A 12,731-nucleotide genomic window follows, 5' to 3' on the forward strand; every position below is an offset into this window, starting at 1 on the left:
TCTAAGATGAGCTACCATGGGACATACAGGAAATACTTGAACCTTTTTTAGTCTGCACTTACTGCTACAACATTGGAATTACACTTTTAAAATCACTTTGTAAGCATGTAAACCTTGTGCTTAGAGGGGACTTTTATGATGAAATTACATAACCTGTGATATGATTAGCCAGTGCCATACTTCAGCATAACAATTATTGTGATTTAAAAAGAATTACCTGCTGGTGAAGCACCTACAGCAGGGGTAAATGTACATTGGTAAATTCTTAATTCACATGTAGCTGAATACAAGCCTGTTTGAAAGCTGAGCATGACCTTTTCTCTGAAACGGATTGGAGATTTTGACTGGTTTCTTAAAGAAAGTTCCAATTGGTCCTTGTAAGAGATAAATGGAACCATATCATAACAGAAATGCTGCTGCTTTCTTAACTGTTGCTTGTATTTTTATTAAATTAGCTACCCTAAGAGTGGCAACTGTGTTTCACAAGCACATGACTCATGTCAACACTTCAAAAAGGGAAGAACAACACAGTTATTGGCCAGTAAAATACAATTAAAGGCAACATCTTGTTTTAATACCAAGTTTTGAAAATAAGGGTGACCTTTAAAAGTTGTATTGTCTTTTTGCTAGCTTATGACAGAATCTGTATGAGCCTGATTTGTCACAGCCCAGCATCATCAGCTGAGGAGATTTGTGAAACTTCTTGCTGTTGCTTATCTTGTTCTTTTTTATCTTGTTCATTTCTTTCTGCTTTTGTGTTTATCCTGTCATTCAACATAAAGATAACTTAAGCTTCACCCACTGTGAGGAAAAGAGAAGAAGTACAAACTCACATCTACATGAACATCAGCATGTCAGAAAAAACAGGCATTTATATGAGAGGAGGATTAGTGAGTCCTTTCTATGGCCTGCAGAAAAGGAAAAGGAGAGATGGAGCAACCTCAATAGATAGAAAAATTAATTAGGGACTTTGTGGATAATGGCCTTACAAAGTGCAGGTGTGACATAAGGGCTTGGGCAGGGGAATTGGGAATAAGGTCTGTTGAAGACAGAGGAATTTCTTCAGTTGATTTGTCCTTGACCTTAGGGAACTCTTTTTGTGGCTTGCTTTGCTTGACTATATCCTAATATAGGGTGGGTTTTTTTTTTGTTTTGAGTGAAGGTAGACGGAATTGGTTGTTTGAAAAATGCTTTGAAATTCTTGGATAGAGATAAGTGATTCTTGCTGCAGGCATAATTTTTATACTTTCATTCTGCTGAGAAACAGTGAAGGAAAGGTAAAAAGGAATGCCTTTCACACCTTTCGCTGTCTTGCAAAGTGTGTAATTGTTTACCGTGGTGTAAAATAAGTGTAGAAATGCTTCTGAACTAGAAGAAAACATAATTTTATGCTTATTTTTCCAGGTATGGATCACTACACAATGATCAAGACTGTAGCAAGTCAGGCTTTCCTGGTAGATACAGGGTACCCATACAGGACAGAGTATGGTACTATGCTCACAAATTCCCTTGAGAAACCATCTTTTTCCTTGAAGAACAAATTTCTTGTGGGAAAGCAATCAGAAACAGCCTTCCTCTGCCTGTACAGTCTACCTCAGAGATGGCTTGAGACTTTATCTTGAAAGTGGAGTAGGAAAATATGGCAAAATTGCTGAGATAATGCTGCCTGAATTAGCATCAGTTGTTCATCTTGGGAGTGTGCCACACCTGGTGGCAATAAAAGTTACATAGACTGTGCTATCTTTTGTTGAGCATTAAACCTGAGGTTTCTACTGCTAGCAGAGCTCAAGAGCCTTTTTTCTATGTGATGTGCCTCTGAAAATGTGGTCTGAGAGAAGAAGCAGTGCCTTCCTGTATTCCGTTTTCTGAACACCACCTTGCACAATGATGTGCATTATCCTTGAGTCAAGCTGGACTCCAGTAAAGTGACTGGAAACAGGCCCAGAGAGGTGGAATCCTATAGATTTTAGCAGAGCCTAGAAAATAAAAGAGTTTTCATTTGTCCCACTTTTTTTTGTCCCACTTTTTTTTTTTTTTTTTTTTTTTTTGGGAAAGGGTTTGTTTGTTTGGGTTTTTCTTTTGTTTTGTAGTGGTTTGGTTGGTTGGTTGATTGATTGTTGAGGGGTTTTGTTGCTGTTTGGCTTGGTTTGGGTTTTTTTTTTCTGATTATAACTTATTGTCTCTATATAGTGATCTGTTTTTTCTATAAATGGTGAAGGAATGACTCCAGATATATGAAAAATTGCCTATGATGTGAAATTTTAATTCTTTGGTAAATGTCATTAGCATCTGTATTTTTTAAAAAATAAGACAGACTAATTCCCATGAAGCTCCTTTACTATAACAACTTGTTAAAGACAAAATGTGTCTCAGCGTAAAGTCACAGTGCACTCTTTAGATAATGCAAATTTAAAAACCTTGCCCAGGTGTATTTCAACCCAATGACCAATATATAGAGCAGATGCCTTTTCTGTAATTGATCACAGTTTTATTGACAAATAGGAGATCTGTGTTTATGAAAAGGCAGGTGATGGGCACTGTTGTTCAAAGCACTGATATTTACATGTGTCTGCTCTGTAAAGGACCACCTGAAGTTAGTCCTCTTGCTAATTCATCCACTCCTTTCCTTAGAAGGCAGCTTTGAGAAAGGCAATGATTAATTTGTGAGGAAATAATATTTTGGTCCTGTCTGGGTCTCAAACATGATAGGATCACAGCCCTGGAGGTTGGATTTCTTTGGCCAATAGTAGACTCTGGTTGACTGCTTTCTTCTGTGATTCTGTGAACCATATCAATATTGATCAGAATAAAACTGCTTTCATGTCTGTGATCTCTGACTGTGCTATAGAATAACTCTTGTTTTAGTCAAATTGTGCTTGGATAGATTGCTGATTTTTTTTTCTTCCTTTCTTTTTTAAAAATTTTGGTTTGCATTATATTTGGCTACATAGCATGTTACTTGCATAAATGGGCAGGCTTAGTTTTATTATGCTTTCTGAAGCAGCATAGCAAGACATTCTGATTTTCCTCAAAAGTCATGGTATCGGACTTGGCTAAGATTGAGTTTCTTATTTTCTTCCCTAATCCCACTGAGAAACAGAGTGATAGAGTTTGGGTACTTACCTGGTGTACAGTCAGGGTCTCCCCACCACAGTCATCAGTGCCCAGTTATGCATATTTTGGAAACAGGTTCTTGAAAATTGTGATATAAAAAAAAAAGGTTGTAAGTGCAGGCAAGTTTTTTTGTGTCTTTACAAAGCTACATATGGCAGAATAACCTGCAAATTTTGGCTTGAGAGAAAAAGAAAAAAAAACAAAAACCCAGTTGTTACAAAGTGAAATGCTTAAAGGGGTACAATGTAATATTTTAGGAGATGTGTCATGGATCACCTCGCTCTGAAACAGTAGTAAAACTCCAGAGAAAGTTGGAGTCAGATTTTGAGCTGATCAGTGAAGCTTTCTGCCTTTGTATGAGAAGAGTGTGTGATTCCATATTTTCAGTTACCTGTGCTCCAGTACTACTGCCTGGGTGGGAACAGTACAGCTTTTTAGTAGCGTAGAGTGAGATGGCAAGTTTAAATAGGGATATGAGAATTGATTAGGAAAGTGTACTCCAGAGGAAACTGAAAATTTGGGTAGTGAGAAGTCCTCAGATGGGAAATGGTTGTCAGTAGCTACAGGGATGTTTTAGAAATCACCTGTGCCATGTTTGATAATCTCTGCAAGCTCTCTGGCTGGGAAGATCAGACCTTAAAAAAGAGAATGACTTACAATAGGAGGCAGATGTGAGAGGGAAAACTTATTGTGGCTGTTCAGATGAAGCTTAGTGGCTAATTTACTTTATTTCTTCAACAGCTGTAAAGGAACCATTTGATAATCTGCTAGAACAATTAAGATCCATATGTGTACACATTCAATTTGTATTCTAATGTTGTATGTTAAACTGTGTTAAACTGATACATGAGTGAATTACCTCCCTTTATTTTGTTTTTCTTTTTAAGAAAGTCTGAGAGATATGACCAAGATGAGTTTTACCTGTTTATTAGGAAAAAAAAAGAAAATAAAAATAAACCTATTTAAAACAAGCAGTATGTCTATATAAAAGATTAACCAACTTAAAAGAGGAAATTAAGTCAGTTATTCAAAGGTGAGATAATCTGTAGTAAATACCGAAATTGCTATTGAAATAGTAAAGCTAAACCAAACAATGTCCTTACTCAAGCATCAGCATTGTCTAAACAAATGATGAATTTCTCCTGGTTCCATATTGAAATAAGTAGTTCTTTTTTAAGCAGTGTGCTGCAACCCATGGGTAATCACAGCATCCTTCTTGCTGTAGAGCAGAATTCTCTTTTTAAAGTCCTAAGTACAGCAAATAGCAACTATAGACAGCAGTAAAACAGGCAAGGGTAGTAATTTTTTCCAAGAATGACTTTTTAACTTTATATTGATAAAAAATACACTTTCATATAGTATCACTGTTAAAAGGTTTTGGGTTTTTTTACTGACAGGTGGAAGCAGATTTTAAATGAACATCAGTGAAACTATTACAGGCAGTTATTAACAACTCTGTAACAAAGTATGTATTAGTATTAGTATAACTATATTGTAGATATACTGGATTTTTAAAAAATAACATCTTCCTTGGCTTTGTAGAGGTGTAATGGTCTGTGCATGTTGCTAGCACAGAATCTTATCCTTAGGCAAGCAGTTCATTTATAAGAAAATAAAATAGTCATGTATTGGTGTGACATAAGCAGGTATTTTTTTATTTATGGGGTTCTCTAATGAGACATAGAAAATGCCTCTGTTCTATTCTTTCCTTCTTTAAAAGTAATTGGGAGAAGATCTTGACTCATGTGACTATTTATTTATTTTGTTTTCTTCTAAGTGTGGCAAGCTTGAAGATGCATACTGCATATCATGCTGTGTTCTCTGTTGTCATTTTGAGATGATCTTCAGACAGTAAGGTCAGACAAAATGTGTATGCCAAATGGGCCAGACAGAGGGAAGATGGTCAGATGAATTAAAAATAGAATAAGTAGATAAATATTCCAGACCTGTAAAGTGGTGGGCTTTAATCTCTAAACCTTCTTTATTGCTTTTCTTATCCTCACATACTGAGTTCCTTTTGAACAAGCAGATATACTGCACAGTATAAGAACTTTTCATTAAGATGTCAGTTAAGATTTATTCCTGAATCTTAAAAAATCAGTATATTCATAACTTTATCATCTTAGTCATTCAAGATGATTTTTCGTCCGATTTTGTCTCTAAAATACATCCACTGTGTGTTTTTTTATGTAATGATCATCACAAATATTTTTTAATTTTAGCAAAACAATTATTTCACTTACATTTTACATCTCTTGTAAAACAGTTCTGCTCAAACTGTTCTTAATTAGTTAGTCTGAAAAATTTAACTTTTTATATGGGGAATAGGTGTTACTATCTAAACATTTCTGCTACCTCATACTAGGAAAAATATGTTGCACATAAAGAAACAAGCAAAAAAAATGTATTTTCCTCGGTCTCTCCATATCTAGGAAGCGTGTATTGCAAACAGTGTTTAGATTAAACTTAAATTTGAAATGCAACCACCCACCTACCAAGCAGTACCAAATATTACTGAATTTGCAAAATTGCAACATCTACTATCTGTCACCCAATCCTCCCATAAATGCCATCTTCTACAGATATCTAAGAGTGTTACTGCTTAAAGACCATCCCTGGTCATTCCCTCACATCTCAGATCTGAACATGTTGACAGAATTTCTGCCCAAGGAGTCAAATTAAACACCTGGATTCTGAAAGTGTATAGGGTTCAGCAGCCCATCAGGAGAAATTGCCTAATTATGATATTTTCAAATGGTCTGCATAAATGAACCATCTGCAGCAGTGTAACTTATAATCTACACTAGCTAAGGGTTAAAAATATCTAGACAAGAGGAAGGTTATCCTAGAATGTTTTCTGCAAGCAGTCTCCTACCTCTAATTCTCTACCTGCTCCCTCTATTTCAGTGACCCTTTTTTTCTATGTTTTTTTTTTTTTTTACAGGTAAGTAATCTCAAGTTCTGGTTAGAAAGAAATCTGTATATTTTTAAGACCAATAGTTCATCTTCTGTAAAGTGCTGAATAGTTAAAGCACCTGGTTTTTGTTGTTTAGTTTAGTTTAGTTTTGTTTTGTTTTAATTTTGTTGTTGTTGCAGTTTTTTATTTAAATATACCTGACCTTATTTCTCAGAGGATAAATTAAATTCTCTGCTATGGAAGTGCAGAAGGCAATATATATGTTGTTTACAACCTTTACAAGTGTTTTGCCTGTATCTTGGCAAACAGAAGTTTTCTTCAAAGAGCAGGATAATGTACGTAGTCCATTCCTTACTAAATTCTGGTCTGACACGTTTTTTTCTCCTTTCTGGATCAGAGTTATATTTTACATAATATAAAACAGATTTGTATTACAGGTTAAATGAGGAGACACCTATCTGGAGTTTCAAATTCTAAGACAGGATGAATGTCACAAAGAATATGTGTCTCTTTTATTCTAGAAGTGCTACAAAGACAATAACAATTCATTTTTAAACTGGAGCACCAAAGTTAATTTTTAATTTAAAGTTAATTTTTATTGATTTGACAAAAGTAGGAGACTGCTTTGCTTACAAGCTCATGTTGGCTTCTGTTTTCTCTTACAGAGCAGAAACTGAAGTGGTTAAACATCAGTAGCTGCCACTGTTTAATGCTTTTTATGAACAATGAGATCTACAGCACTGAACAGTGGAACAAAACTCTCTCTTCTGCCTTAAATGTAGGACTCTAAGACTCTATGCTGTAAATTTTAGACCAACGGAATTCAAACATGCTGTAATTAACTGACTGCTAATGTTATTGGCTAATGAGTTTCACATAAGATTTATGAGGTCACAGGAGTATGACAAATGTCTTAAACTGTTCAATTTCCTTAGGTAAAAGAAGGATGCAGGCCCTTATCTCCTCACCAAATAATCTAAAAGGTGCTTATTTTCCATTAAAATGGTACAATAATTAATTGCTTTGTCATTATAATATAATAACTCTTAAAGATAATATTTTTATGAAGATAATAGTATTCAGATTTTTTATATTAATTTCTTCCATTTTTAGAAATGGATGTTCCACTGTGAAATTGAATGTGAAGAAAATGGACGTGTGTGTTTGGTTGGTTTTATGGGAGTCCACTACTTCCTACAAAATTCACCCATTGTGCTATTCCACAGTTGTGTAAGCATAAGTGCCTAGTGTGTGGTTTGGGGGCTTCCTGAAGTGTTCTGAAAATTATTGTCTCTACAATCATGCTTGTCTCAGTTTGTCCCATGGTGTTTCAGGAAGTCTTTGAAGAAGATGGAGAAAGTAGAAGAGAAAAACTTTATTTGAGTCAGAACATAGAGAAGCCACAAGAACTGGTAGAACATATTACAAATGTCTTAATCATCACGTTCTCTGTCTTTTACAGCTTTTCTGTAATTTTGTAAGCAGCTTTCAATGTGTAAAAACCTGGGAATATGCATTCATTAGCTTGCTCATATTGATAATATGACACAGATGCAATATCTTAAAGACAAAAGTCATTAAAGCTTGAATAGTTTTCTGCTGTTAGTAGAAACTCCAGTGAGGTAGGAAATAGGAGTTAGGACTGTTGTTATCTAAATACCATAAATGCACTACTATGATGAGGTGCTTTCACTTTCAATGTATACTTGAATTTCTTCTTGACAGTTTTATCTCTTCTTTAAGCACAATAACTTTTAAAACTTCTTTTTTCACTTTGTAACTTGTTTAATTAACTACTTAATGCACATTTTGAAATACATCTTTGAAGATAGGAATGTTTTAATTGTCTGTGGAAGTCAGAAACTGAGGAAGTACTGAATATTAAATAGCAAATGTAGTGTGGTTCTGACATGTGAAAGCTAGAAATCTTACTTTAGTCTGTCTTAGGTAAGTTTAGTAATGTGCAATTAGAATGTTAGTAATCTACTGTATTTTGGTTTCCAAAATGCATCTTGCACTGCCAAGGTTTACTATGATTTAAAATCAAACAAGCCAAAATTAAAACAAACAAAGAAAGAAACCCCACCCCTCAAAACAATAATAATAAAACCCAACAGAACAACGAGAACAACAATAAACCCACCAAAACAAAAACCAAAAAACACCCACCCAACTGACAACCCAACAAAAAATGCCCAACCCCCTCAGCTTTCTTCCTCATCTGAACTCCTGTTCCTGTTGTAGCAATCCCGTGACAGTAACAGGTGATAGTGAATATTCATGTAAATTATTACACACAAAAAGGACTAGTATGAAAACTTGTCAAAAAGGAGCCTAAATGCATAGAAATGCCATAAATTCTGTTAAAAAAAATAATGAAAATTTTTATGTTTTGATGTTACCTCATCTGTTAGCCTCTATTCTTCTTAGGGCAGGATGTCAGAACAATTCATTTCTAGAAATTTATGGTTAGTAGATTGAGAGGCTTCAATATAAAGGAATATTCTTTTTGGAACAGCTACACTTAAACCATAGCATTGTAATCAAATTCACACAACTGGGAGCTGTAGAAAATATCTCTTGACCATTTTTTTCAGATAATGGAATAGGGTTACTCTCTATTAAAAAAAAAAATCAGGATTTTTAACCTGTCCTTAGCAAATCTGTATGCTTTGTTTCAGAAGCTGTAAATAGTCACCTCAATTCCTTGCAGATCAAAATGTTAAAATATGTAACTGAGCTATTGTTATCTAAGCTCCAACTGCTTTTGGAGTTGAACTGTATGTTCTTATGAATCTTTATCTAAAATATCTTTTTCCCTCTTTAGCTGTTAGCTGCTTTCTGAGGAATTAATCTGCTGGTCCTTTTTTTTTCAGACTGAAAGATTCATTTGGTGTTAACTATTAAGGTCTTTCACACTAATATTTATTGCCATAAATTGTATGAAAATAATTCTTTCTGGAAGGGAAAACACTATCTTCTGTATAATCTCTGTAAGTTATTTACAGAGAATAAACTGTTATACATTAGAAATTCATGACTCCAAGAGTTTTCCACTTTTTTTCCTGCTGAAGATAATTAGAATTCATGTAACCAGACCTACTGCGAAAACAGTCTAAGGTCTGAGTAACACAAATCTGTTTTTACAGTAACAACAATATTATTGCGCATATAGAAATTGAGGTCTTCATTTTAGTATTAAAAAGCAGAAAATAACCACCAGGTATTAACGTTCCCAGAGGGCTGTCAGTAGTTTTTTAATAAAGCAAATGACTGTGTCTGTAAACCCATACATTCTCTTTGCACATTAAATAGTGGATGGCAATTGTTAGAAAGAAAGAATTCACTGCTCACTTGGTAAACACAGGTCAAGATTTGATGAGACAATGTTTCCTAAATACAGTAACTTTCCTAGCCCTTCTGCATGGTTTTCTGAAAGACTATGCATTATAGCTGCAAAGAGATTGCTCCTGACAGCAATGTCCTTCATATTTGAGCATTGTCAAAACACGTGTATATATATAAGGACAAAAACCAGCTGAAATACATCACTTGCTGAACATATTGCTGGGCATGCTCAATCTGGCTCTGCAACTGCATAGCAAAGCTTAAGGCACTCACACAGATGTAGTGACTCTGGGCAGTGAATCTATACTCTTGGAATTATTATTTTTTAATAATTGTTAGTGAGGCTTGAAATATGTTCATATGTTGGGTAAGAAGGAGAAATTAATCTTGTTAACCACATGAATTCACATTCAACTTTTGTGTTTTGACCAACATTGTTGTTTTGTACATGCTAAAGGATGGTGGAAAATTGAGAAATAGAAATTAGCTTTCCTTGCATTCATTTTTTAATGTGATTTGATAACTTGTCACTGTAGTCATTGAATCACATATTTTCTGCTTGAGGAGTTGCATACATTATCATGCTGATTAGATAACAATGAGACACGCTTGAGTTTGAGTAGCTGTCATATACCATCCAGGTGTTTACTCTTCCTTACCCAAGTGAGGATGGGACTCTATTTTTTGTCCATAATGGGAGGGATGTGTTTTAGATTCCTCACTGAACCCTTTCTGAATGTCTTTTCTCACTCACTGGGAAACCGTGTCGTGTATTTGTTGTCTTCATCTCACGCAACTTGACATTGCCACTTGAGTGTGCTGTCTTTTAACTTCTGCTCCAGGAAAAACATCCAAATATTTTTATAGTCAGGTTTAATAACCAGCAGAGAAATAAAATTCTAAGACTAACCCATCTTGACATAAACTTTTGAACATTTGTTAGACATATCTGTATTAGGAGGCCAGCTCTCTTCTTTCTAAGAGTGTTATAATAAATGACAATATATAGAGATGGAATGGGATTTGGCATTGTATGCTTTTGCAGTGCCTCCAATTTAAAAAATATAAAATTTGAAAATACTTTATTTTGTACCTGAGAAGGCCTAGGAAAGGTGGTACTTGTCTCAGGCCTGCAGATGCACATGTGTGATCATTAAGTTTTTGGATTTTTAAATGCCCAAAATTATTTTCCAATTTGTGCTTTGATATTTTTGTGATTTGATTTATGGTCTGTGGTATCAATAACAACTCAGGGTTGCTCTGAAGCACAGTTAAGGGACAGACTTTCTGAGGGAGGTACAGAAATAATAGATTACTCATTACTGTACAAGATCTCTGTGCCCTACTTAACATGGAAAGAAACAACTTGTGTTTACCCTTGGATCTGATTGAGTTCTGTGATTCTAGTTGGGAACTGTGACAGCAAAAATAGACATTCTGCCTTAGGTGATGCTGTTCCTATCTCTCCAGTGCAGATCCTTCTCTATTGCAGACCCTGATTCCCATTTCCCTTTCCACTTCCATCATATCCAGGAAAAATATTTGAACCACCTGGTGCAGTGTATCTGCAGGAATCAATTTTCATTTCCCACTGGCATGTGAGCATCCAGTTGCAAGGTGAGTCAGTGGAAGCCGGCTGCTCCTCTGTTGGAAGCAGCGCATGAATTACGAGCATTACTGATGTGTTGTGGAGTGTGGGGAGGGAGCTCCGGTCTCACTTGCCAGCAGTGTGACTGTAGAGAGCAAAAAGTCACATCAGAGTGCAAATGAGGGATTTGTATCACCAGCTTCCCTGTGAAGTGCATTGTGCTTTACTCTCTCTGTGAGAATGCCGAGTGTGGTACAGCCACCTGTCAGCAGCCTGCTCCTCCATGCAAGAGTAGCTGATGGAGCCCGTGTTCATCTGTGAAAACATCTGGGTAATTAAGCTGAAAACTGAAGAACACGAGAGTTCAGAAGATAGCAGAAAGTTTCAGATATACCTTTAGACAGAGGGATTTGATTATCACATGCTCTTCCCACACTTGGCTACGTAACTCAATAGATATCGATCAATTGACAGGTGCAAATGCCAATAGCATTAAGGACTGTTATACTGGAGCTAGGATAGAAAAGGAAAAAGGTGATCTTTTTCAAAGACATTTTCTTCTAAATACACATCACCTACGATTTCTGTTCAAATAGGAATTATGCAGCTTTCTACTGTTCCCAGATGCAAGTTTTGGTAGTTTTTTTTAAGGATTTAGCTAAAATAAGGATTTAGCTAAAATAATCTTATTTCTTCCTACAAATAAAAGATTTTTCAAATAAAAAAGGTATTCTAATTGCAGTAATAACTTGTAGGTGGCGCATATGCTCGTTATATCAGTATTAGATGAAGTATTGGTATGGTAGGCATAAGATGAGAATATCAATGTGTGTGATCTGTAATTGTGATACGTTGTTTTTGCAGAATGTAATTTTCTATATAATATCTACAGATGTTCTAAAAACAAACATAATTCTCAGAACACATGCTTTTCTGAGGATTAAAAGTGCATACAGCTGCTTGGTCTTTGTTGTTGTTGTTGTTTGTTGGGGTTTTTTTCCCTTTTAAACGGCATTTTTATTTTAAGAGATTGTGAATATCTTACATTAAGGATTAAATTAGGGTTGGCATTAATTGAGAGCTGTTTTTCTGTTAAAAAAACCCACAATTTTTTTTTTCTAAAATCATGAATTCTGACTTTCTCCGATAATGTGTTGAATTCAGCTGGGAAGCTAGTGAATGTGCACAGATGTGAGATAAGTTTTGTTCTACTCTGAAGTTTTGTTGGGAACTTTCAATAGGAGGCTATTTAGGAGAAAGGCTACATGATTATTCATTTATTCCTTTTTTTCTATTATATTGCAATGATACTATTCATATCACAATTCAGTTTCTACTATTTACATTTTAACCTGTGAATATAGTCAGTTTTGCTGCTGAAAAAAGAGCTGCATAGTGTTTCAGTAACTCATCTGCTAACATAGTCGGCTGGCTTTGATGAATGGACTCAGTCTAAAGGATTCTCTACTATGATGTGTGATACCTTGAACAAATAGAAATCTGTTTTTCATCAACACATTGGAAGGAATAATTTATATTGTCACATATGAATGACCTGTTCTGGTTGTTATGTTTCCTCTGTCATACTGAGCTGCTAATTTGAAGTTTGCAAGGAGAGCTTACTGGATAAAAACTGTTGTTCACCTAAATAATGATATCTCAAAATATTTAAAGCAGATTGATCCCTTGTGACTGTGATGTTTTCATTATTTTTTAAATAGGAGTGAAATTTCTGGTTTTACTAGCATGCTGAGAATGTTGAAA

The 12,731-nt window shown here is 35.1% G+C and overlaps 1 protein-coding gene across 10 annotated transcripts in view; it reads left to right on the top strand.

Annotated features, from left to right (window-relative positions):
• PCDH9 (protocadherin 9) overlaps positions 1–12,731 on the top strand; it is a 673,415-nt gene that overhangs the window by 213,906 nt on the left and 446,778 nt on the right. The window contains exon 4 of one of the 10 annotated variants that reach the window (XM_064408624.1): positions 6,697–6,723. The exons of the other annotated variants lie outside the window; for them this stretch is intronic. Within the exon in view, the coding sequence (XP_064264694.1) occupies positions 6,697–6,708 (12 nt within the window). The 3' untranslated portion in view covers positions 6,709–6,723. Of the gene's footprint in view, positions 1–6,696; positions 6,724–12,731 lie in introns of those variants that run through there. 10 annotated transcript variants of the gene reach the window in all.

Source organism: Passer domesticus, chromosome 2 (genome assembly GCF_036417665.1).
Source record: "Passer domesticus isolate bPasDom1 chromosome 2, bPasDom1.hap1, whole genome shotgun sequence".
NCBI classification, from domain to species: Eukaryota; Metazoa; Chordata; class Aves; order Passeriformes; family Passeridae; genus Passer; species Passer domesticus.